Here is a 22928-nt window from a genome sequence, read left to right on the forward strand (position 1 = left end):
TCAAAGGTCATTAAATTTAGACTTCTTAGGTTCATAAAAACTTCATCTAATCTCAATTAGCAAGACTTCCTTGGATGTGCTCTCACATGTAAATAAACAATAAATTGTGTCTCTTAGTGTTACCTTATTACTCTGTCCCTTTTGTTTCTGCAGGCAGCAGCTGGGGGACAGGCATCTCTAATGAAAATATCTGATAGCACCTTGAAGTCTGTGCCAGCCACTTCACAACTCTCAAAGCCTGGAACCACAATGCTGAGGGTAGCAGGAGGAGTTATCACAACTGCTACTTCCCCTGCTGTGACCCTCTCAGCCAATGGTCCTGCACAACAGGTGAGTTAGCATTGCAGTAGAAAATCATGAAACATGAAAAAGGAGGAACATAAGGAAGATAGATTCCCAAGAGGCACAGCATTGTGCCTTTTTTTAATTGGAATTTTTTTTTTTTAGTTAGTGCTTTATAGTTATACATAGTAGTTGGATTCATCCCAACAAACTCACAGATGCATGGAAATCAATTTCAGTCATAATGTTGTTCTTTCTTAAAAAAATTGATATAATTCACATACTATAAAATTTCCCATTTTTATAGTGTGCAATTCATTGATTCTTATTATATTCACTGGGTTGTACTTATCATCATCTAATTCCAGAACATTCTTATTGTCCCCCCAAAGAAACCGAATACCCATTAGCAGTCACTCCCCTGGCCTTACCCTATCCCTACATAATCACTAACCCTTCTTTCTTTGTGGATAGTCCTATTTTGGACATTTCATATAAATGTAGCCATACAACATGTGACCTTCTGTGTCTGGCTTCTTTTGCTTAGCATAGCATTTTCAGGGTTCATCATGTTATAGCATGTGTCAATACTCCATTCCATTCTGTAGCTAAATAATGCTCAGTTTTATGGACATATCACATTTTTGTCCATTCATCATTTGACAGACATCTGGGTTGTTTTCTGCTTTTTAACAATTATGAATAACGCTACTGTGAACAGTTATATACCAGCTTTTGCATAAACAAATATTTCTCTAGTTAGTATGTCTAGGAATGGAATTGCTGGCTCATATGAAAAGTAGTGTTTAACATTTTGAAGACCTGGCAGACTGTTTCCCAAGAGCTGACCATTTTATAGTCATTCTAGCAATGTATGAGAGTTCCAATATCTACATCCTGATTGATACTTGTTATCCTTTTTTAAAAAATCATCACCATCTTCATGGATGTGTAGTTGTATCTCATTGTGGTTTTGATTTGAAATTCTTTGATAGGTAGTAATATAGAGTATATTTTTATGAACTTATGGGCCATTTATTTAGCTTTGGAGAAATATCAAATCGTTTGTCCATTTCTTAGTTGGCTTAACTTTATGTTATTAAATTGTTGAATATTTCATGTAGTCAACTACATGAAATATTCAACAATTTAATAACATAAAGTTATTATGTTAACTCTCTTACATGTTTGTAAAAAATGTCTCCCACCCTGAGCTTTTTTTCTTAATGGTATCCTTTGAACCACAAAAGTTTTTGGTTTTGATGAAATCTGATTGATCTATTTTTCTTTTCTTGTTCTTTTGGTGTCACATCATAATAAACCATTGCCTAATCCAAAGTCACAAAATTTAAGCTTACTTTTCTTCTATTTTATATTTAATTCTGATTAATTTTGAGGTGTCATGTATTGTGTGAGTTGGAAACCAAATTGCATTCTTTCATATGTAAATATCCACTTGGCCCAGCAACATTTGTTGAAAAGACATTTCTCCTATGAATTGCCTTGGGACTCCAAAGCACTTTTACCATCTGACTTCACACTCCATAGCTGCTGCTTCTTCTGTGCTTCTCTGCTTTTCAAGCTCCTTAGCATACACTTTCTGACTTTCCACCTGCTTTCTTCTGCCAAGAATGTTCCTTCCTCTCTCATCTTTGACTTGAATATTGAAGAGTCCTTTAAAGTACTCTGTATCTTACCTGAAGCATTCTCCAGTACCCTCTCTTTTGCATCCCTAGTCAAAAGCAGTGATTTCCCTCTCAGTTGTGTGCTGTGCACCTATGCCTGCAGTGGCACTCATCATTCTGGTGACCACTCTTCCTTGGGGACTTTTAGCTCTGAGCTCTAACATTTGATACTGTGCCTGCCATGTAGTAGATATCTAGATGTCTCTTGAATGAAGTGACAGATTTTAAAACTCTAGTTAAGTTGTTAATAAAGCCCATTTTATTTCATTTTTACATTCTGAGAATATTTCTTTCTGTTTTTCTGGTGTTGAAATAATAGATGGTGAGTTATTTTTTAATGTAACACTACGATACACTCTCATTTTCTGGTCTATGAAATCTAAAAGCATAGAAATCACTGATTAGAGAAGCCATACTTTTTTTTTAATGGCATGACATTTAATAAATAATAACAACTAATAGTTCGTATTTGCTGAGTGTGCTGTCTGGCAGTCACTGCTCCAAGTAAGTCACACTGCTTTCTTCTTAATTTCTTCATTTCTGGCCCTGTGGGTAAGCAGTCTGAAGGAGCAGTCCCTGGCTCATCCTCTACCCTTGGTTCTGTAATGAAAACTACTGGGCAGCCGCAAGTGTGTGTGAGCCAGGCCGCCGTGGGAACCTGCAAGGCTGCAGCTCCCACTGTCGTCAATGCCACCTCCCTGGTGTCCACACCAAACCCCATCTCAGGGAAAGCCACAGTATCAGGTCAGTTGTGTCATGATGTTATTTCTCTCAGTTTTTCACCTGGGGCTAGAATATTTTTGGAAAGTCTTAATATTTTGTTTAATAAGTTACTAAAATATAATGCAGAAATATTTTACAGATACTTGCTTTTTAGATAAATTATTCTTATATTAAAATGTATATATAAATTTCCAAGTCCAAGACTTAAAATTTATCATTTAAAAATAATTATTCAGTTTACAGATTAAACTTTTTTTTTTTTTTTTTTGTGGTATGGGGTTTGCACCCAGGGATGCTCTACCACTGAGGCACATCCCCAGGCCTTTTTACTTTTTATTTTGAGATAGGGTTTCACTCAGTTGCTAAGGATGGCCTCAAACTTGCCATCCTCCTGCCTCACCTTAAGTAGCTGGGATTACAGGTGTGTGCCACCACACCTTGATGAATAATCATTTTTAAATGATTTAATAAAATTGTAGCCACCTGAAATTTTGTCTTCATAATGTAATTTATGGAGAACTAACAGTTTGCTCTCCTTAAAGAACCCATTTCTTTTTTATAAATTATCAATTTTGACTGGAATTCATTATAAAATAGCATACTTTTATTTCCTCTTATGAACAATATATATATATATATATATATATATATATATATATATATATATATATATATAAAGTTTCACTAACTCTAACTCATAATTTTTGACATTAGTTATTATATTGGATAGATATGCTTGAGATTTGGCAAAATGTATGATACCTTTGTGCCGGCACTAAATGGCCTCATAAAAATGTTTCTTTTAATTCTTTATGTAGGGCAAAATTTGTGTGTGTGCACGAGCACTCCAAGGATTAAACCTAGAAGTACTTAACCATTGAACCACATTCCCAAACCTTTTTTTTTATTTTGAGACAGGGCCTCACTAAGTTGCTGTGGCTATCTTTGAATTTGTGATCCTCTTGCCTCAGCCTCCCAAGTTGCTGGGATTATAGGCATACACCACTGTGTCCTTCTTGAAAGAAAAAGAAATAAAAATTTCAGGAATTGCATTATATCTTCATTAAGTTCCATAGCAGTTCTGGAATCTAACTTAACTGCTTTTCACAATTCTAGGGAAAATAACTTTCATTCTAGAATTCTTTAGGCAGCAAGATCATTTTTGAGTAAAGGTAGAATTATTTTCTGACAAAGTTTCTAATATATTTTCTATACACTGCCAAAGACATTACTTAAACATATGCAGAATGAAGACATATAAACCAAAAAAGAGGAGAGAAAATAGAAGATCCAGTTTAAGAAAGGTAAAGTGTAATAGTGCAGAGATAGTACATGACCAAGAGCTGTGTGGCAGCTCTAGGAAGCACCAGGCCAAAGTGGAGCAGATCAGAGCTCCTGGAAGGGCTTGTCTTCTGAGAAGTGGAACTGTAGACTGTGGAGGGGGTTTGACATATGCAGAATTCTATTAAGGGGTAGCTTAAGGCGCTCTGGAAGGAGATGGAAAGACTTGGGAAAAGGTTAGAAGAAAACTAAATTTTCAAATGATAAGGGAGGAAATTGTTAACATCAGAAAATAAATGGAATTATGATATCAGAGTATACTCATCTGGATAATCAAAAAGTAGTATTGGAGTATGGGGAGGAGTGAGTGAAAGTGCCTCAAGGCCAACCTCATTAGTCAGGTGGTCACATGAAAAATCAGTGAATCAAAGCCTATACCATACACATTCTTTTAAAATTGCTGAGGTACATATTAAAAGGAAGAACCAAAAGCGTTAAAAAGTGGATGCTCCCCAGCTGCTTGAGAGGCTGAAGCAGGAGGATTGAGAGTTCAGAGCCAGCAAAAGTGAGGCAGTGAGACCCTGTCTGTAAATAAATACAAAATAGCGCTGGAGATGTGGCTCAGTGCCTCTTGAGTTCAATCCTCTGTACAAAAAAAAAAAAAAAAAAAAAAGGATCCTACTGGAACTAGATGAGAATTAGGGAGTGGAACAAGGGGTGACAGGTTTTAGTTTTAAGGCTTTGTATCCTTTTTTTTAACTTTTAAACTGTGAACCACATAATAATTTGATAAAAGTAAGAATTTTAGAAGTATAGAAACACCAGACCATAATTGTACTCCCCAAGGGAGTACGTATCTCAATAAATACTACTACTTAACTGATTTAACATTTCTCTGTTTCAAAGGAAAATTTTTCTGTTCATTGAAGGCCTTGTTTTAGAAAGAATTTAAAAGGATTTCTTTCCATCAGGTGTGGTGGCACACACCTTTAATTCCAGCAGTTCAGAAGGCTGAGGCAGGAGGACCATAGGTTCAAAGCCAGCCATGGCAATTTAGCAAGAGACCCTGTTTCAAAATTTTAAAAAAAGGGAGTAGGGGTGGGGTTGTGGCTCAGTGGTTAAGTGCTCCTGGGTTCAATCTCTGGTCAAAAAAAAAAAAAAAAATTAAGTTTTTTTTTTTTCCCTTGGTTCAAACCAGCTACAGTCCTTGTAGGCCATAATATACCCATAGCCTCCAGTGCTGTTTTTAGTAGATGTTGTCATATGTTTGTGTCTGCTGTGCTCTTCCAGTAAAACTTCTTTGTTATTCCAACCCCCCAGCCCCACCCCTTCTGAAACACTTGGAGCAATTTGATGCAGAGACAGCTATGGAAATTACCTTTATGATAAATAAGAGGATGACCCTTCTAAAATGATAGAGAACATTTGATGTTTGAAAAATAGAGGCTGCATAAAGATAGGAAATATAAATCAAGATATACAGACTGATTAAAGTATAGGTGCAAAGGGTGCGTTTTCCTTTTACTGAATAAATTTGGTGGCGCTAAAAAAAAAGTATAACTAGGCATGGTGGTGCACTCCTGTAATCCTAGCCATTCGGGAGCTGATGCAGGATGATTGCAAATTCAAAGCCAGCCTCAGCAACTTAGCAAGGCCCTAAGCAACTCAGCAAGACCCTAATGCAAAATAAAAAATAAAAAGGGGCTGGGTAGTGGCTCAGTGGTAGAGCACTTGCCTAGCATGTGTGAGGCCCTGGGTTTAATCCTCAGCACCACATATAAATAAATAAAATAAAGGTATTGTGTCCATCTACAACTTTAAAAAATTTTAAAAATAAAAAGGATTGGGGGTATGACTCAATGGTTAAGCACCCCATGATTAACCGTCCCACTCCTCCCCAAAAAAGATATGAAGGGACTATGGAAGAAGATGCAGATACAGAGGGACCTGATTAAAATGGACCCCAAATAATTTGAAGCTAATTTTGGAGACGTTCTTTAGCCAGAATAAGGTTTTTTTAAAAAAAATATTTATTTTTTAGTTACAGGTGGATACAGTGTCTTTATTTTACTCCCTGGTGCTGAGGATCGAACCCAGTGCCTCATGCATACTCCCTCTGAGCCACAACCCCAGCCCCAGAATAAGTTTTTAAATAGGAGAATGACAGTTTTCTACATCAAAATACAAAATTTGTGTTCATTGTGCATGCATCATTGCTATATACAAAGCAAATAAATGGTCATAGAAAACAGACATGGAAAGGAAATGTCTTAAAATGTTGATTCCAGTCATCTTTGCAGTAGGACTTTGGGAGGCCTTTTATCCTTTCTATTAGTCCTGCATTTATTTGCAAAATTTTCTGTATTACTCTGTGATTGGGCAAGGACACTTTAAAAAAAATAAATCATTATTATCACATCAGTGATAGATTGTGAATTTTGCAGCTTCCTTTGCTGCTTGCTTCCAGCCCTTTATTTCTTTTTTTTTTTAAGACAGAGTGAGAGAGGAGAGAGAGAGAATTTTTTTTTTTTTAATATTTATTTTTTTTAGTTCTCGGCGGACACAACATCTTTGTTTGTATGTGGTGCTGAGGATCGAACCCGGGCCGCACGCATGCCAGGCGAGCGCGCTACCGCTTGAGCCACATCCCCAGCCCTCTTTTTTTTTTTTTAAGAGAGAGTGAGAGATGGAGAATTTTAATATTTATTTTTTAGTTTTCGGCAGACACAACATCTTTGTTGGTATGTGGTGCTGAGGATCGAACCCGGGTCACACGCATGCCAGGCAAGCGCGCTACCGCTTGAGCCACATCCCCAGCCCCACCAGCCCTTTATTTCCTGAAAAGTGAATGTCCTGGAAACTTCTCTTGGGAGAAAACATGAGTAGCAGAAAAGGCACAAGGCTTAAAGGAAACATCTAATCTTGAGCTTGGCTTTATTTTCCAACTTATTTTAGGATTGTTAAAGATTCACTCCAGTCAGTCCAATCCCCAGCAGGCTGTCCTCACGATTCCCAGCCAGCTCAAACCACTCAGTGTAAACACCTCTGGAGGTGTGCAGACCATACTGATGCCTGTGAATAAAGGTATGACCTCACCCCTGGTTTTGTCACACAGGTCCACCTTGGGGAAGGTTCTACTATTTGGTGATGGCTTGCCCTGTATACCCTTCCCATTAGCTGTGACACATCCTGGCCTACGGGTACTAACTTTGGGGCTGAAAGTAAAACCCAAACAATCCACCAGCTTCTAAATAGCTGCCCATTTCTAAAGTTGAGTCAAGGGAGAATGTTGTTAAGTATTTGTGGGAATTTAGGCTAATTGGCTTTTTGTTTTTTAGTTTCCTGACAAGCCACAATTTCCAGTTGAGGATTTAGTTCATTTATCCTGGTACTAATAATAAACAGCCCAACTTGTTGGATCACTGAATGAGGACCTTACCATTCCCATTGTCCTGAGACTGTGCTATTAGTCTAATATGGGGCTGCCACATGGAAGTTAGATCACCCTTATTAAAAATAATTTCCATCTCTGTTATATCCCCTTCCTTTTGCCTTTTAGTGGTTCAATCATTTTCTACCAGCAAATCACCTACCATTCTGCCTATAGCTGCCCCAACTCCAGCTGTCCCCAGCTCTGCTCCAGCAGCTGTTACAAAAGGTATGTAGGATCTCATGGTGTTTTTGTCCTGAAATTTTATGCATGACATTACTTCAGTCTGGGTTCTTTGAATTTTTAGCATCTGTCACTTGGCAAATAGTTAGTGACTATTTATCTAGTAGACTTGACATTGAGTGAATATAGATCTGTAAAGCATCATTTCTGCCCTCTAAGACTTTATATTCAGGTTGAAGAGAGCTGTAATTAACAGCAAGCAATGATTGACAAATTAAAGATAAGTGGTCTAGAAAATGATTGCTGAAATATTGCAGTCGAGTATGTCCAATCAGGGTTGTTGGGATGTGGAGGGGACAAGACTTTGTGTGGGGCATGGATTATAAATTGGACTTTAAAGATTAGAGCTTGTAGGGGCTGGGGATGTGGCTCAAGCGGTAGTGCGCTCGCCTGGCATGCGTGCGGCCCAGGTTCGATCTTCAGCACCACATACAAACAAAGATGTTGTGTCCGCCAAAAACTAAAAAATAAATAATAAAAAAAAAAAGGAGAATAGAGCTTGTAAGCAACATAACTGAAAACGGGAGTAGACCTCAAACAGATCAACAAGCTGTTTTTATTAAGCAGTGGTGGAATGGCACGTGGCACATTTTCAGGGTAGAAAATGGCAACTGGTTACAGAAGGGTCTGTGTTTTATAGGTTACAATGGGGGTGAATTAATCATTGGAGACTTGGGATGTGCTGGCTGGCAGTCAGGAAACTAGTTGTGCGGGTTAAAAATCTAACTCAGGAAAACAGCTATAAAAGCTGGAAACAAAATTCAGGGAAACAGTTGTAAAAGCTTAAAACTCATTGTTACCAGGATAAAAATCCAGAGCCCATTTGTTTGCTTTTTCCTTCAGGACTCCATGTTACTGGGAAAGGATGGAAGATTGGGGCCAATTGTTTGCCTTCCCCTCCTCCCCTCCTGCATCACACTGTCCTCCTTTTCTCCCTGGGAGCCATCATTTCCCTTTTTGGGGGGGATGTTATTTTCCATATGCTTCAGAGCGTTTTACCTGTGGAGAGGTCAATAGGGGTGCAGAAACAGTGGAGACAGGGACTCAGAGGATTTTGGAGGGGGGAAGTAGACCAATAAGAGATTCATTTAGGGAGCCAGTTATAGTAAAGGAGGGACAAGACTGGTGATCTTGCAGGGGTACTTTCCTGACGACAAGAATAAGGCAGTAGCCAGGCACTGTGTGTTCACCAGTAATCCCAGCTGCTCAGTATAGTGACAAGAAGGATGGAGACTTGAGAATAAAAAATAAAAAGGACTGGGGATATAGCTCAGTGTAAAAGCATCCCTGGGTTCAGTCCCCAAAGTCACAACAACAATAAAAAGCAATAATATGAATTTCAGCAACACACTTGCCATGTATAATGTGTCCAGTAATGATAGCTACTTGTGTTCAGAGCCTGCAGTGTGCCAAGCACCATTCTAGCTGCTTCATGGCCATCGCAGGCTCTTATTCCAATACTTCAGCGTAGCTGTTGCCCACTCTATGCCTATTTTGCAGATGGGAAGCAAGTTTGGAGATATTAAGTATATATTTCTTGAATCTAGAAAGCAGTGAAGTTAGAATTTGAAATAATATGTGTCTACCACTATTCTGGGCTGCTTTCAAACATGCCAGGATGTCATGAGACTCTCAGAAAGAGATGTATTTGTAACTTACTAAGTACTCACCTAACACAGGGTTGGCTGACTGAGATCTACTTCCTGTTTTTGTAAGTAGAACCATGCTTATCATCATTTATAAGCATGTGCCACCACGCCCAGCTGAAACTAATTTTTTTTAATGAGCAAAAAAAATATGGACAGTTGCTTCACAAAAGAGGATATCCAAATAGCTCATAAGGAAAAAGTATTCACCCTCAGTAGTTATCAAGGAAAAGTAAATAAAAGCATAGTAATAGACCAGAATCTCTAAAATAAAAGGATTCACAATATCAAGTGTTGGCAAGGATGTAAAGCAGCTGGAACTTGGATACACTGCTGGTGGTTTCTAAATTGAAACAATTGCTTTAAAAACCAGTTTGGCAGTTTCTAATAAAGTTAAATACCCATCCTATGTTCCAGTTCCAGCAAATCCACTTCTAGGAAATGAATGCATATGTCAACCAAAAGGCATGCATTGCTACTCATAATAGCTAAAATGGTGTTGACACACACAAAAAAAGCATGCACAATATGATTCCAGAACTACAGATTTTTAAATGGGCAAAAGGTAGACATCTTTGTCTGAAATGAACTGCCAGAAGCATAAGGTAGGCTGCCAGAGGCAGGAAGGATACATCTTGATTTGAATGGTGGGTACCCAGGTGTATGTATACTAAAATTTTTTGAACTCAGGGTTTGTTTATTGAATGCTTGCTATGCATCAGTGAAGAAGAAAAAAGATGTATATCTCAGTTGTAGATCCCTGTTGTTAAAGGGAATTACTGAAGAATATTGAGTGGGCTGATGACACTGAAGTCTTTTTTGGAAAGTTACCTAATGTTGATGTTCCGAGTGGGTTGTCAAGGAAAGAGAATGGAGGCAGGGTAGCTGGGACAGAAGCAGTAGCTGTATAATCATGATTTTTCAAATCAAATTAGACAGTAGAAAGAAAGGAAGGCACATGCTCCTGAGCCATTGCTGTCTTCTATCAGTAGATTTAGTGCAATCTGGGTATCCCTTATCCAAAATACTTGAGACCAGAAGTGTTTCAGATTTCAGATTTTGGAATACAATATTTACATAATGAAATGAGAAATACCTTGGGACTAAGTCTAAACAAGAAGTTGATTTATGTTTCATGTATACATTATTCATATAGCCTGAAGGTAATTTTATACAGTTTTTTGGTTTGGTTTGGTTTGGTTTTGATACTGAGGATTGAACCCAGGAGTGCTTGCCCACTGAGCCACATCCCCAACCTTTTATTAATTAATTTATTTTTTGAGACAGGGTCTCACTAAGTTGCTTAGGGCTGCTAAGTTGTTGAGGCTGGTTTTAAACTTGTAATCCTCCTGTCTCAGCCCCCCAAGTCACTGAGATTACAGGGGTGCACTACCACACCCAGCTTATACAGTATTTTTAATAATTTGATACATGAAACAGTTTTGTGGGATGGGATTTTCCACTTTGGCATCAAATTGGTACTCAAAAAATTTTGGATTTTGAATTAAGTATGCTCAACTTGTAATATTGAAAGCCTAATATGATTAGCTTGGAAGTTTCTAAGCACAATTGATCTGATTTTTGCTTTCTGCCTTGTATCTCAGAACTCTAGGAAAATGCCAAAAGTTAATGAAGAGATGATGTTGAAAAAGTAATAATAATAGGCCAGCTAGCTATATTTTCATGTGGCATTGTTCATTGTTGTGAGTGTGTGTGACTATGAGAGAGAGATCTTACCTAACAGTGTTTGTGGCCCTTTAAGAAATATCTAAAAAGCCATTTTATTGCCCTCACCTTGTCATGAGCCTGGAGCTGCTCCCCCAAGACCCAAGCTAACAGTTCTTCCCTTGTGTGCTGGCCCTGCGGTGACAGAAGCCATCTCAGTCTTCTGGCTGCGTCCCCACAGCAGCTGGAGGGGCAGTTTCCTCACTGAGCTCCAGTGGAAGAGCTTTGTCTGCCTGCACGTGTCCCTGCACTGCCTGACCCGACAGCTCTTTCTTTGTTGTTCTTGTAGTGAAGACTGAACCAGAGACTCCCGGGCCAAGCTGCCTCTCTCAGGAGGGTCAGACAGCAGTGAAAACGGAAGAAAGTTCTGAACTGGGAAACTATGTCATTAAGTAAATATTCTAATATTTTCTAAAGGAGTTCTGCAATGGGTATTTTTATGATGCTTTTTTAAAATCATGCCTGTGACAGTTGAGTATGTGTGCACAGGGCTAAGCCCCTGCACAGCTGAAGAGCCTTCGTTTATACAGTGATACACTTGATTTACAGCAGGTAGGGTTACAGAACTCCCTTCATCAAGCTTGCCAGAGGTGCTTATCTGATAAATGGACAAAGTTTTTCAGGCTAAAATCACTCCAGTGTGTTCAAATTTTGTACTGGCTCCACCCTGTTCTTACAGAGTTGCTTCTCGGTGAGCTGTGCACACTTTGGTCTAAAAGTGCTGCTTGAGGCTTTCTTGTTTTTTTGGTTTGTTTTGGTACTGGGGATAGAAGCCAGGGGCACTCTACCATTGAGCTATATCCCCAGCCTTTTTCATTTTATTTTTAAGCCTTGTAAATTTTAAAATTTCTGAGGCTGGCCTCAAACTTGTGATCCTCTTGCTTCAGCCTCCAGAGTAGCTGAGATTACAGACGTGAGCCATTGCACCCAGGTTCTGAGGTTTTCTGATTTTGACATCAGGAACCTAACTCTGACCACATACTTTGGAGTATCTCAAATTTCTAGGACAATCGATGCTTAGCCACTTTAACATGACAGATAGCGGCATCACCTTGTAACCCTGTGACCTGCATTTGTATGGTAGAATTTTTCTGATCACCTTGCAAAAAGATCATGTTACTATTTATTTTTAAAATGTGTACATTTGTATAACTAAAATCTGTTTATTCTTGATAGTTTCTTTCTAAGCATAGAACACTCTTCCTTTATGAAGAAGGCTATCTATAGAAAGAAAAATATACCCACATAATGGTTTTAATTTTAAAAAGAGAAATTGTGTATGTAAAAGAGAAATTGTGTATATAATTATATGTGTGTGTGGTTAGAAACTGCTATGTGTATTTATCCAGTTATTTTCTTTTATCCTTCTCAGGATAGACCATTTGGAGACTATCCAGCAACTGTTAACAGCGGTAGTAAAGAAGATTCCATTAATTACTGCAAAAAGTAAGACATTTGTACTGAGTATATGAATGCATTTTTTTAAAGTTTTGAACTGCTTGGGATATTGAGTCCACTTAAGTCACTTGGTATTGTAAGTTAATACTGTATGGCAATTATTATCTTAAGAGGCTTTAGCTAGAAATGGCTGCTTTGCAGGATCTGAAAATTCACAGTGTCCTAGTCATCCAGCTAGTCTTTAACCATTTTCATTGTAGAATAAATTTATTACATTTCTAATGTAAATTATAAAATATTTAACTGTGCATTAGCTTTTTACTATTTATTAGAAAGGGGAAAAAATAACATTTGCCTACAGCGTGCCAGACCCCACAGGCGCTCATGACATTTGCTGTCTTAGCCACCATCTCCTATGTGACAGGTGGTGGCATATTCCCTTCACAAATGAGGAAGCTGGGGTGAAGACATTAGGTAACTTACTCAAGCACTTGGCTCTGGGTGTTGAGGCCGCGTGCAGACCAGTTCTGTGTGACTTTAAGACTATTCATCCTTCCTCTAAACTCAATTCACTCACCTGGTACAAACACACACAATTTTCAAGACCTCCGAAATGAAGTCTTTCCTGTTGTTCAGATTGAATGATTTCCATCTTAGCCCCCATTATTCTGACAGAATCTACAGTCCTGGTTGAGGGCTAGATCTCTGATGGCTATGTAGGTGTTTGCTGGGGTGAGATCATCCTGAGCATCTCTGGGGGCAGGCATGCAGCCGAGTGTCCTCCAGCCACTTAATTTTGTATGATTTAAAATGATAGGCTGGTTCAGACCACCTTACAATTTTTTTCCTCTAACTGAATAGACAAAGAAATTACACTCCCCCCCCCCCGCCCTAGTTAAAGTTTGGGGACGTTTGAGGGTTTATTCTGAGGTAGCTCAAAATAAATTTTCAGGGCTGGGCTTGTGGCTCAGGTAAAGTGCTCACCTAGCATGCGTGAGGCACTGGGTTTGAACTTCAGCACGACATAATGTAAAACAAAAACATTGTGTCCACCTGTAACTAAAAAAAATCTTTTTTTAAATAAATAAATTTTCAGTGACAGTTTCTCGGTCCAGCAGAAGAAAATTCAAAATCTCTTTTTAAAAAAATTAGTTACAGATAAATAATATTAGGCAGTTAAAAAATCAGCTTTCTCAGCTTTCCCATTTTATGGGTAAGAGGCCCAGTGGTGCATACCTGGAATCCTAACTATTCAGGAGCCTGGGCAGGCGATCCCGAGTTTGAGACCAGGCAGAGCAATCTAGCAAGGCTCTCTCTCAAAAAATAAAAACAAAACTGAAACTGTGAAGAGCTATGGTTTGTTGCCAGAGTTGATAGCAAGGCCAGAGCTCCTAGGGGAGTGTGATTAGCACTTATTTTAATAGCTTCATGGTGGTAGATTACTTGTCTGTATCAAGAAGTCAGTTTCCCAGGGCGGGAGTTACTTTGAGTACAAGGAGGCCTTCTCTCATCAGGAGAACCCTTCTGTTTTGTGCTACACTTCAGTTTTGCTCAATTAGGAATGTATGTCCCGTAAAAAGACCTGAAGAAACTCTGGGACATGCCTCCAGCAAATGAGGGTTGGTCTGAATCACAACAGCTTTATTCAGTTGTGGGGTGTGTGCGTTCTAGGTGAAGATGCCAGCTGCTTCTCTGCCAAGTCTGTGGAGCAGTATTATGGCTGGAACATTGGGAAAAGAAGAGCCGCTGAGGTAAGCTGTTGTCTGCCTCTTCATATGCAGCCACTGAAAGCCAATTGTGCAAAACACCATGCCTTCTGACTGTCACGGAACAGTGGTAAAATTTGCAGCATATTTTGCTAAAATATTTGATGTTAAAATGTTTTCCTCAGTTAAAAATCTTATTCCTCAAAGACATATAGCTTGCCTTTGAAAGGCCTGCTTTTTTTTCCTGCCTTGGTATGGAAACATCTCTCACATTTCTAAAAAGTTTTTTATGAATATCAGAGTATAAAAATGAATTCAAATATTTTGAGTACTTAAAATGTGGCAGCTCCTGTGACAGAGACAGTGGGGCTATAAGTAAACAGAGACCTGGTTAGGAAGTGGTGGAGGAAGGTCAGTGCGGTTGGTTTGGGGATGGGACATGGGGACTCTCAGGTTGAGATGGGTGAAAAGCTTTACATGCCAATCCTTGGAGTTTCTGTTTTATTTTATAAGCATTAGGGAACCAATGGAGGTTCTTTTCCCTTTTTTGTCCCCCAGACTGGAAAGTTATAGAGTCCATTTTTTTCCTTAGACAAAAATGATTCTAATATTAGAAGTTAGTACAGTGATTTTTAATTGCATGACTTATTTCAATACACAACTACTAGGTTGAAGGATTTAATTATGTTTCAATTTTTTTTTTTTTTTTAAGTGGCAAAGAGCAATGACAATGCGAAAAGTCTTACAGGAGATACTGGAGAAAAATCCAAGATTTCACCACCTCACTCCCCTTAAAACTAAGCACATTGCTCACTGGTGCCGCTGCCATGGCTACACCCCTCCAGATCCCGAGAGCCTGAGAAATGATGGGGACTCCATTGAGGATGTGCTGACCCAGATTGATAGCGAACCAGGTAAGCCTCTCCCAAGGGTTCTGCCAGCCTCAGGGCTCTGCCACCCTCGGCCCTGGCCAAGTTCAGTGCTTCATCCTTCATCTAAGAGATGGCAGCAGCCTTTGCCTGCCCCCTGTCATGCCCCCTGGACAAATGTTGCCTGCTAGCCAAGAGTGTTCAGCTGTGCCATCTGGCAGGCATGCTCTTTTGGGGAGTCCCCACCTCAGTATCATCTCTTCTTTGAAGATTCCTAATCCACCTCCTCCCTCCAAATAGAAATGATTTCTACTTCCTTTGGAACTGTAGGACCCCACCCTCAACCCCCATTGACAAGTCTTCCTGTTTCCTTGGGGCCTATGGCTTATCTGTTACTTTATCTCCACACCTACCTAGGAATTACACCACCCAATAGGATGTGAATAATAATGTAGATGACAGAATAAAGAAACAACTGCTATATTATGGTCGGGGCAGCCCATAAAAGGTAACTGGTGAGGAGGAGCATTTTGAGTCTTACTTTCAAGTAGGGACTGAGGGAATGTGGAGCACAGAGGCATGGCCCCTTTAAGACTTAGCATAAGTCTCATTTTCTCCAGGAAACTTTGTGAGAACCCTGTGCAAGTTGACCTTTCCTTTCTTTGATCTTCTGAAGCACTTGACACCATGAGGGGCTGTCTGATTCCGCCTCTAAACTCTTTGATGGGCAGACACTGCATTGATTGCCACAGTGTTTCACTGGTGCATTAGGGAAAGCACAGGTTTTTCCATGTGCTAGGCTTTCTGTTAGCATGGTTTGCTGATTTGTTAGAATCCAGTCAATAAAACAAAAGGCCAGGAGCCAAATGCCCTGCCACCATCTTGCTGGGTTTCATAACCTCACCTTATACTCATCTGAACCTCACCTACTCATCTATGAAGTGAAAGAAGTGTCCTGGAACTGACTTTACTGTCTTCACACTCAGGCTTTTTTATAAAAGCTTATTAAAACCAGGGGCGTGGTGCATACTAAATATCAGCAGTACTGCTGTCTGAGCAGAGAAGATGTGGGTAGTTTTTTATATTCTTCACTGTGCATTGCTGAATTTCCCAGATTTAAAAGGTGAAGAAAAGCTGGGCGTGGTGGTGCATGCCTATAACCGCAGTAGCTTGGGAGGCTGAGGCAGGAGAATCACAAGTTCAAACCCAACCTCAGCAACTTAGCAAAGCTCTCAGGAACTTAACAAGATCCTGTCTCAAAATAAAATATAAAACTGGTTGGAGATGTGGTTCAGTGGTTAAGCGCTTCTGGGTTCAATCCCTGGTACCACTCCTTCTGTACCACCTCCCCCAGCTAAAATAAATAAAAGATAAAGAAAAACAGTTCAATCCTTAATACTCAGGGGTCTAGGGATGGCCTGTTTTTTTGTTTTGTTTTGTTTTTTTGGTGGTAGAAGTCAGAATTATGCACTTTCTGGTCTTAGATAGCAATTATATGGGTCCTGTCTTCTCATCCACCTCATGAAATACTAGTTCTCATCTTGATAGATTTATGGAACTTTAGAACTGGAAAGAAGGTCAGCTCCCTTGAGACTTATCTGCCTTCCTCAAACTGTTGGTCCATGTAGATTGAAAGCCCTTTTCTGTTGTCACCACAGCTGTCATAAGACTGATTACCTCTCATTTAGAATGCCCGTCATCTTTCTCCTCTGCTGACAACCTCTGCCGGAAACTGGAGGACCTGCAGCAGTTTCAGAAGAGAGAACCAGAAAATGAGGAGGAGGTGGACATCCTCAACCTCCCAGAGCCATTAAAGATAAACATCAAAAAGGAGCAGGAAGAGAAACAAGAAGAAATGAAATTCTACCTGCCACCAACTCCAGGGTCTGAATTTGTTGGTGAAGTCACACAGAAGGTAGGGGCCTGTGGCCTCTGGTGTTGATAGATAACAGAGCAGGTATGAGATATGCAGGTTCAGCCTCATAAACTCAGACCTCAGACTTGCCTGGTGATGTCGATGTAAATGTCTGATCTACTTCTGCCTAGTAACTCAGGTATGCTTGCCGCACTTCCCACTTCCTACCTCAGAGTTCTTGGGCAAGAAAATTACACATGAAAAGGTTGATGGTTGAACGTGGACTTGAAGTAAAGATGGCTAGATGTAGACAGTTTATTACTTGTCTTCTCCTTTAGTCTCCTGCCTCAGGACAAGAACCTTTTCTTCATGAAGCATGTCATGATTTCACTTATACTTCAGTGGGTAATCTTTAACTAATGTTTTTATGGCTCCCGAGTGCCTGCCTGTCATATAGACATGATGCATATTACCCTTGTGATACAGAAGAGAGCTGTTTGTCCACCTGATGAAACTTAGCAGTTCTTAGCATCTGTCGCCTGTCAGCTGCTCAGGATCCAAAGTAAAAGACAGTGTTTGTCTCCATTATAGGAAAGGATGAAAAATGGGACCAAGTAAAGATGTACAGATTCCAAGTACATCTTTACCTCTTGCAAACAGGGCCATTGAGTCGATTCTAGGGTTTCCACTCAGAATTCATGACAAATCCCAGCCATGTTCCCCCATGAAAGAGATTTAGAAGTAAAAACAGGATTAAGTTTTGTCTGAATATTTGTGGAACCCTTCTTCCAGCCAGGCATCTCAGGGTGTTAGAAAAGTCTGCTTTTGGAAAGATGCTATTTTTAATGTAGAAATGGGAACAAATTATTTTCTTCTGCTTTTCCAGATTGGGATCACCCTGCAGCCTGTGGCATTGCACAAGAATGTGTATGCGTCCGTCATAGAAGACATGATCTTAAAGGTGGGTGCTTGCTGGTGGCAGAGGGACTAGGAACTGCAGCTGTGGCCTGTAGAGCTGGGGTATAGCCATTACCCCACAGCCACCCAGGACACTTTTCAGTTCTGCAGGGTAGAACACTAACAGCTCTTTGCAATTAAAGACAATATGTGTCATACCTTAGGGCCAAACATTATATGTTGTTGTGGTGGTGGTTATTGCCTAATTTATTTTTTACTGCAGGCCTATTTTTCCCCTTTTAGAAACAGAAAATTAGGCTTTGGAAGGCAATCTTCCCTGGCCTTCACAGCAAATAGATGATAAACGTAAATCCAGATACAGATCTTGCTGGCACTGAGGGGCCACCAGGCAGGATGGTCTATTCCAGACTGGAGGTTTTTGTTTGTTTGTTTGTTTGTGGTTTTTTTGGTGCTGGGGATTGAACTCAGGAACTTATGCATGCAAGGCAAGCACTCAACCAACTGAGCTATATCCCCAGCCATTGTTTTTATTTTTGTTGTGGTGCTGGGCCTCACACAAGCTAGGCAGGTACTCTGCCACTGAGCTACACCCCAGCTCTACAGATATTTTTGTGTCATTTCAGATACTTCTTAAGAAGTATTCTGGGGTGAAAGTTGGTCATGGTGACTTACACCTGTAATTCCAGGGTCTTGGAAGGCTGAAGCAGTAGGATTGCAAGTTCAAAGCCAACCTCAGCAACTTAGCAAGGCCTTAAGTAACTTAGTGAGACCCTGGCTCTAAACAAAATATAAAAAGGGGATGTGTCTCAGTGGATAAGCACCCCTGGATTCACTCCCTGGTACCAAAAAGAAAGTATCCTGGGGTGAGAGTCAGTGCTCTTATTGTTTGGAAAATAGCAAAGACAGAGCCCTGGGGGTTTTTTCTGCATGGGACCATAGCAAAACAGCTACAACTGTCCCTGGACAAGAGGATGGAAAAGCCACAATTTCCATACCCACCCTGATCCTCTTCCCTGATGGATCTCCTCCAACAATAAATGCCTCAGTAGCAGCCCTCACTTATTTTCCTTAAAAATAATGTCTGATTAATGAAAACAATCCTAGTTGATAATTTTTCAGAATCATGAACTCTACATTTATGGTCTATTACTCAGACTTTTAAGTTTTCCTTGAGGATTTTTTAATCTTTAATTACAGTTGTTTCAAAAGTTGGGGTAAAGGGTGGGGTCAGATGCATCCCTTCTTGTCAGAAGGCAGGTGGCCATTTTGAGAATAACAGCATCTTCTGTTGCAGGCCACAGAACAGCTGGTGAATGATATCTTGAGACAGGCCCTGGCTGTTGGATACCAGACAGCATCACACAACAGGTATCTCTGGTTGGTGATGTGAAGTATGTAAACATTTCCTAACCATTTCTTTGCCCACGAAGATGTTGCTTTAGTTAACTTTTTTCACTGTGATTAATATACCTGACAAGAACAAGTTAGAGGAGGGAAAGTTTATTCAGGGCTCTGTTTCAGATCTCAGTTCATACGATCAACCCTTTGCTCTAGGCCCAAGGTGAGGCAACCCATCATGGCAGAAGGAAAGCTGCTCAGTTCATGGTAGGGTTAGGAAGCAGAGAGGGAGATCAAGAGAGGGAAGGAGTGAAGGTGTGGAGGAAGAGGACACAGGAAAGATGCACCCTTCCAATGGCATGCCCCCAGTGACCCACCTCCAGCCATGCCCCACCCACCTACAGTTACCACCCAGTCAGTTCCTTCAAACTAGAATGGACTGATGAGGTCACAGCTCTTACATGTCTAATCATTTCACCTCTGAACATCCTTGCATGAACAAGGAGCTTTTGGGGGACACCTCATATCCAAACCATAATAATACTTAAGTCAGCCCTCTAGGAGATAGGGTTGTCAATGCTTGGAACTTTCTTAGAGCCAGATAGACTAAAGGGTCTACTCTGTTGTTTTGAGAGAACCTCTTGGTTGTGCTCACTTGCCAGAGAGTCTATACCCTCCTGGCCATTACTCCACAGCCACCCAGGACACTTTTCTGTTCTGCAGGGTAGAACACTAATAGCTCTTTGCAATTAAAGACAATATGGGTCAGACCTTAGGGCCAAGCATTATATGTTGTTGTGGTGGTGGTTATTGCCTAATTTATTTTTTACTGCAGGCCTATTCTTCCCCTTTTAGGAAAACTAGGCTTTGGAAGGCAATCTTCCCTGGCCTTCACAGCAAATAGATGATAAACATAAATCCAGACACAAATTTTGCTGGCTGTGTAGCCCCCAGTCTCATCTCTCTGCTCTGCTGACTATTTTTCTTTGGGTCATTGAATATAGCTTTTTTCCAAGATCATGTGGGAATGATAGATAAGCCACATCCTGCTTTCCTTTCTAAGGAAGTGAATATTATTTTATCCTGTTATACCAAAGGCTGTTGTGAATTCATAGTATTGTAACAAAGGGCCTGAGGACATGAAGAGTCATAAATCAGAAGAATATTATATAAAACCTAGGATTATCATACATCAGAGAGCATAGACGTTTTAAGGGGGGAAAAAAAGGGAGACAGAGTTTCATTCATGCTCATTGTTTGATTGAAACCTGGGAGCGAAACATGTGCCTTCTGAGGCCCAGTTCACCTCCAGGGTCTGACACTGGAGATACAGAGACTTGAGTGTTTTGAACAAGAACATTTAACCTCACACTTGGTTTGGCATGACTCCCTCTCCTGTCTTCCTGAGAGATGGGGAATGTGGCTCTGGAGCGCTACGAGGCATTGACTCAGCCTTTTGTCTGCCAAGATTGAATGACAAGCATGTCATCCTCTTCTGCTCTTCATTTTACTTCCTCTCTCTTTTCTTAGTCCTTAATAGGGTTTATTCCTAATCATGCAGCCAACTTGAAGCCCATTTACTTCCTATGATTGGGAGTTGTGATTTGAGGCCTGAGTAGGACTGTGGTTGGAGACAGGCCAGATTGTTCATCAGGGTGGAAAGGGGGTCAGAGAGAGAATGCGCCTGGCTCTCCCTAACCTCTGAGCTGTAGCTTGTCACTCATTATCCCCTTCCATAGGGCCTGTGCAGGGGTTGGTCCTGGGTAAGTTAATCAAGTAGATTATTATTAGATATGTTTGGGAGAATTACATGTAATAACACCCTTTGGATGTTTTTGACCAGGATTCCCAAAGAAATTACAGTGAGCAACATTCACCAGGCCATTTGCAGCATTCCTTTCCTGGACTTCCTCACCAACAAGCACATGGGTGTCTCGAACGAGGATCAGTGAGCACAGTGACGTTGCCGCTAGCAGATCAGGACTTGAAGATGGAGCTGAAGTGCGCGACTATGGCGACTCTCCTGTTCTGGAAAGGAGGTTGTTTTCTGTGTGCCTGAAATATCATGGCTACCAAACCATTGCCTCTGCCCGAACATGACACCAGAGCCTTGGGTTCCAGTTGGAGCCCTCTTAGGACAGAAGTCTATTCCCTGAATCTGGAGAGAAGCCAAGCTGGATGGGTGCTTTGTCACCTTGGGTTTCCTCACCCTCTCTACCAGCTCCAGGAGGCCTCTGAGAGTACCAGGCCCTCCCTTCCTTTTGTGTTCCTGGGGGCACCTTGGGCCTGATCCCCAGGAGAAGGGAAACAAGTCTGGCAGGCCCGAGGTTACCCCCTCTGTGAGCTGGGGTCATCCTGAGAAGGGATTGTGTTTCACTCTCAATGAGTGGTTTTCTGTTCCTGCCTGGCCATGGTGTGAGGAGGGCCTGCCCTCGTAGACCAGATGAGTCAGCTAAAGGAAGAAGTGGCGCCTTACAGAAGCCACAGAGGCCTGGACTGTAGACTGGGCAGGATCCTTTACTGTGGAACACAGGAACATCACTGCAGCACAGTGTCAAGGAATGGATGGGTCCCAGTGGGGTTCCAGAGAAGGTGTTACAGTAGACAACATCCACAACCCTGGGTCCCTGGCATGAGTGTACCAATTTGTCATATGTTTGCCAGGCAGATCTGGGTTCTACACAGGAGCTCAGATGTCAAGTGGCCAGGGAGCAGCTCCTGGACAGGCTCTGCTGGGATCGTTGTCCTAATGCTGAACCTATTGTCCTGTTCTTCTCGGTCAAGAAATTTTCCCCAAGAAGAGAAGGGTTCAAAAGAAATACCTGTGAGTGCCTTAAAGTTGGAGAAATAACTGCTCAGGCCCAGATACAGGGATGCCAGTGCTCAGAAGCAGAGAGAGTGACTTGTATCCATCAGGGAAGCCTCCTCAGTGGGAAGGAAGAGCAGACAGGAGAAGGAAGTGTGGCAGTGCCACTGCCAGGTATCCAGCCCACTGGAGGGATCCGCTCCAGGGTTACTAACGCGGTCTGTGTGGAGGGCAAAGGAAAGAACTTAATTCTCAGAAACCTGCTCTTACTCTATTCAAAGAAAATCTGAAACCTCTGAGTCAAAGAAACGTATCCAAGCAACATAATTCATATTTTCATGGGTCTCACAGATATTTGTGTCAGGAAAAGAAAGCAGAGTGGTGGCTGAATAAAATCTGCCTTTCTAAATTCAGCATCTGAGAGTTGCAAATGCAAAAGGAAATCCACTCAGTAGGGCAAAGGGCATGCCCTTAAAAATGTAGTTGAGTACATTAGGCCCAGATGCATTTAGCAAGTAGATTGCGAGTGAGACCTGAGGGTGTGTTCTCTTCCCAGTGGGAAGAGATCCATTTATTATAGATATGAAAGCCTAAGGAAATTTCTTTTTGCAAAAGAAGTATTAAATGATTTAATAGTCTCGTGTGTTAAATGTATTTGTGTCATAATGTGTAACACATTGTATAACAAAAATGCCTACAATAAATCTTTTAGTATTTATAATGGTTTTTCTGAGTTGGAAGTATTATACCAAGGCTGTTTCTTGGGGTAGGTCAGAAAGCACTGAAATGAGGAGAGGTATAGCCTTTTATTTGTGTATTTAAAATGAATTCCTCTACTTCTTTCCAAGAAGAATTTGCAACCATGCAAGATAAAGGATTACACTTAAATAATAGTCTAAAAAAAAAATTGGAAGGTACATGTTTGACCATGGACATAATTGTTTCTGATGGCTCAGAGGAAGAGGACTGTATGGGTGAGCTCCAGAGTTTCCTGAAAGCCAAGGTAGAGAGGCAGGCAGCTCC

At 40.8% G+C, this 22928-nt stretch overlaps 1 protein-coding gene across 6 annotated transcripts in view; it reads left to right on the forward strand.

Moving 5' to 3' along the window:
* Yeats2 (YEATS domain containing 2) overlaps nucleotides 1-22626 on the forward strand; it is an 89181-nt gene extending 66555 nt beyond the window's left edge. For 4 of the 6 annotated variants that reach the window (XM_078043775.1, XM_078043774.1, XM_078043779.1 and 1 more), the window contains 12 exons: nucleotides 154-330; nucleotides 2525-2711; nucleotides 6927-7055; nucleotides 7531-7629; nucleotides 11305-11407; nucleotides 12388-12461; nucleotides 14085-14164; nucleotides 14832-15033; nucleotides 16677-16903; nucleotides 17730-17804; nucleotides 19056-19129; nucleotides 20943-22626. In XM_078043775.1, coding sequence (XP_077899901.1) covers nucleotides 154-330; nucleotides 2525-2711; nucleotides 6927-7055; nucleotides 7531-7629; nucleotides 11305-11407; nucleotides 12388-12461; nucleotides 14085-14164; nucleotides 14832-15033; nucleotides 16677-16903; nucleotides 17730-17804; nucleotides 19056-19129; nucleotides 20943-21051 — 1536 coding nt within the window. In that variant the 3' untranslated portion in view covers nucleotides 21052-22626. Of the gene's footprint in view, nucleotides 1-153; nucleotides 331-2524; nucleotides 2712-6926; nucleotides 7056-7530; nucleotides 7630-11304; nucleotides 11408-12387; nucleotides 12462-14084; nucleotides 14165-14831; nucleotides 15034-16676; nucleotides 16904-17729; nucleotides 17805-19055; nucleotides 19153-20942 lie in introns of all 6 variants that reach the window. The other 2 variants (XM_078043778.1, XM_078043777.1) reach the window with 2 other exon arrangements.
* Nucleotides 22627-22928: the final 302 nt, after the last annotated feature.

The sequence above is a fragment of the Ictidomys tridecemlineatus genome, chromosome 3, assembly GCF_052094955.1.
Source record: "Ictidomys tridecemlineatus isolate mIctTri1 chromosome 3, mIctTri1.hap1, whole genome shotgun sequence".
Lineage (NCBI taxonomy): Eukaryota > Metazoa > Chordata > Mammalia > Rodentia > Sciuridae > Ictidomys > Ictidomys tridecemlineatus.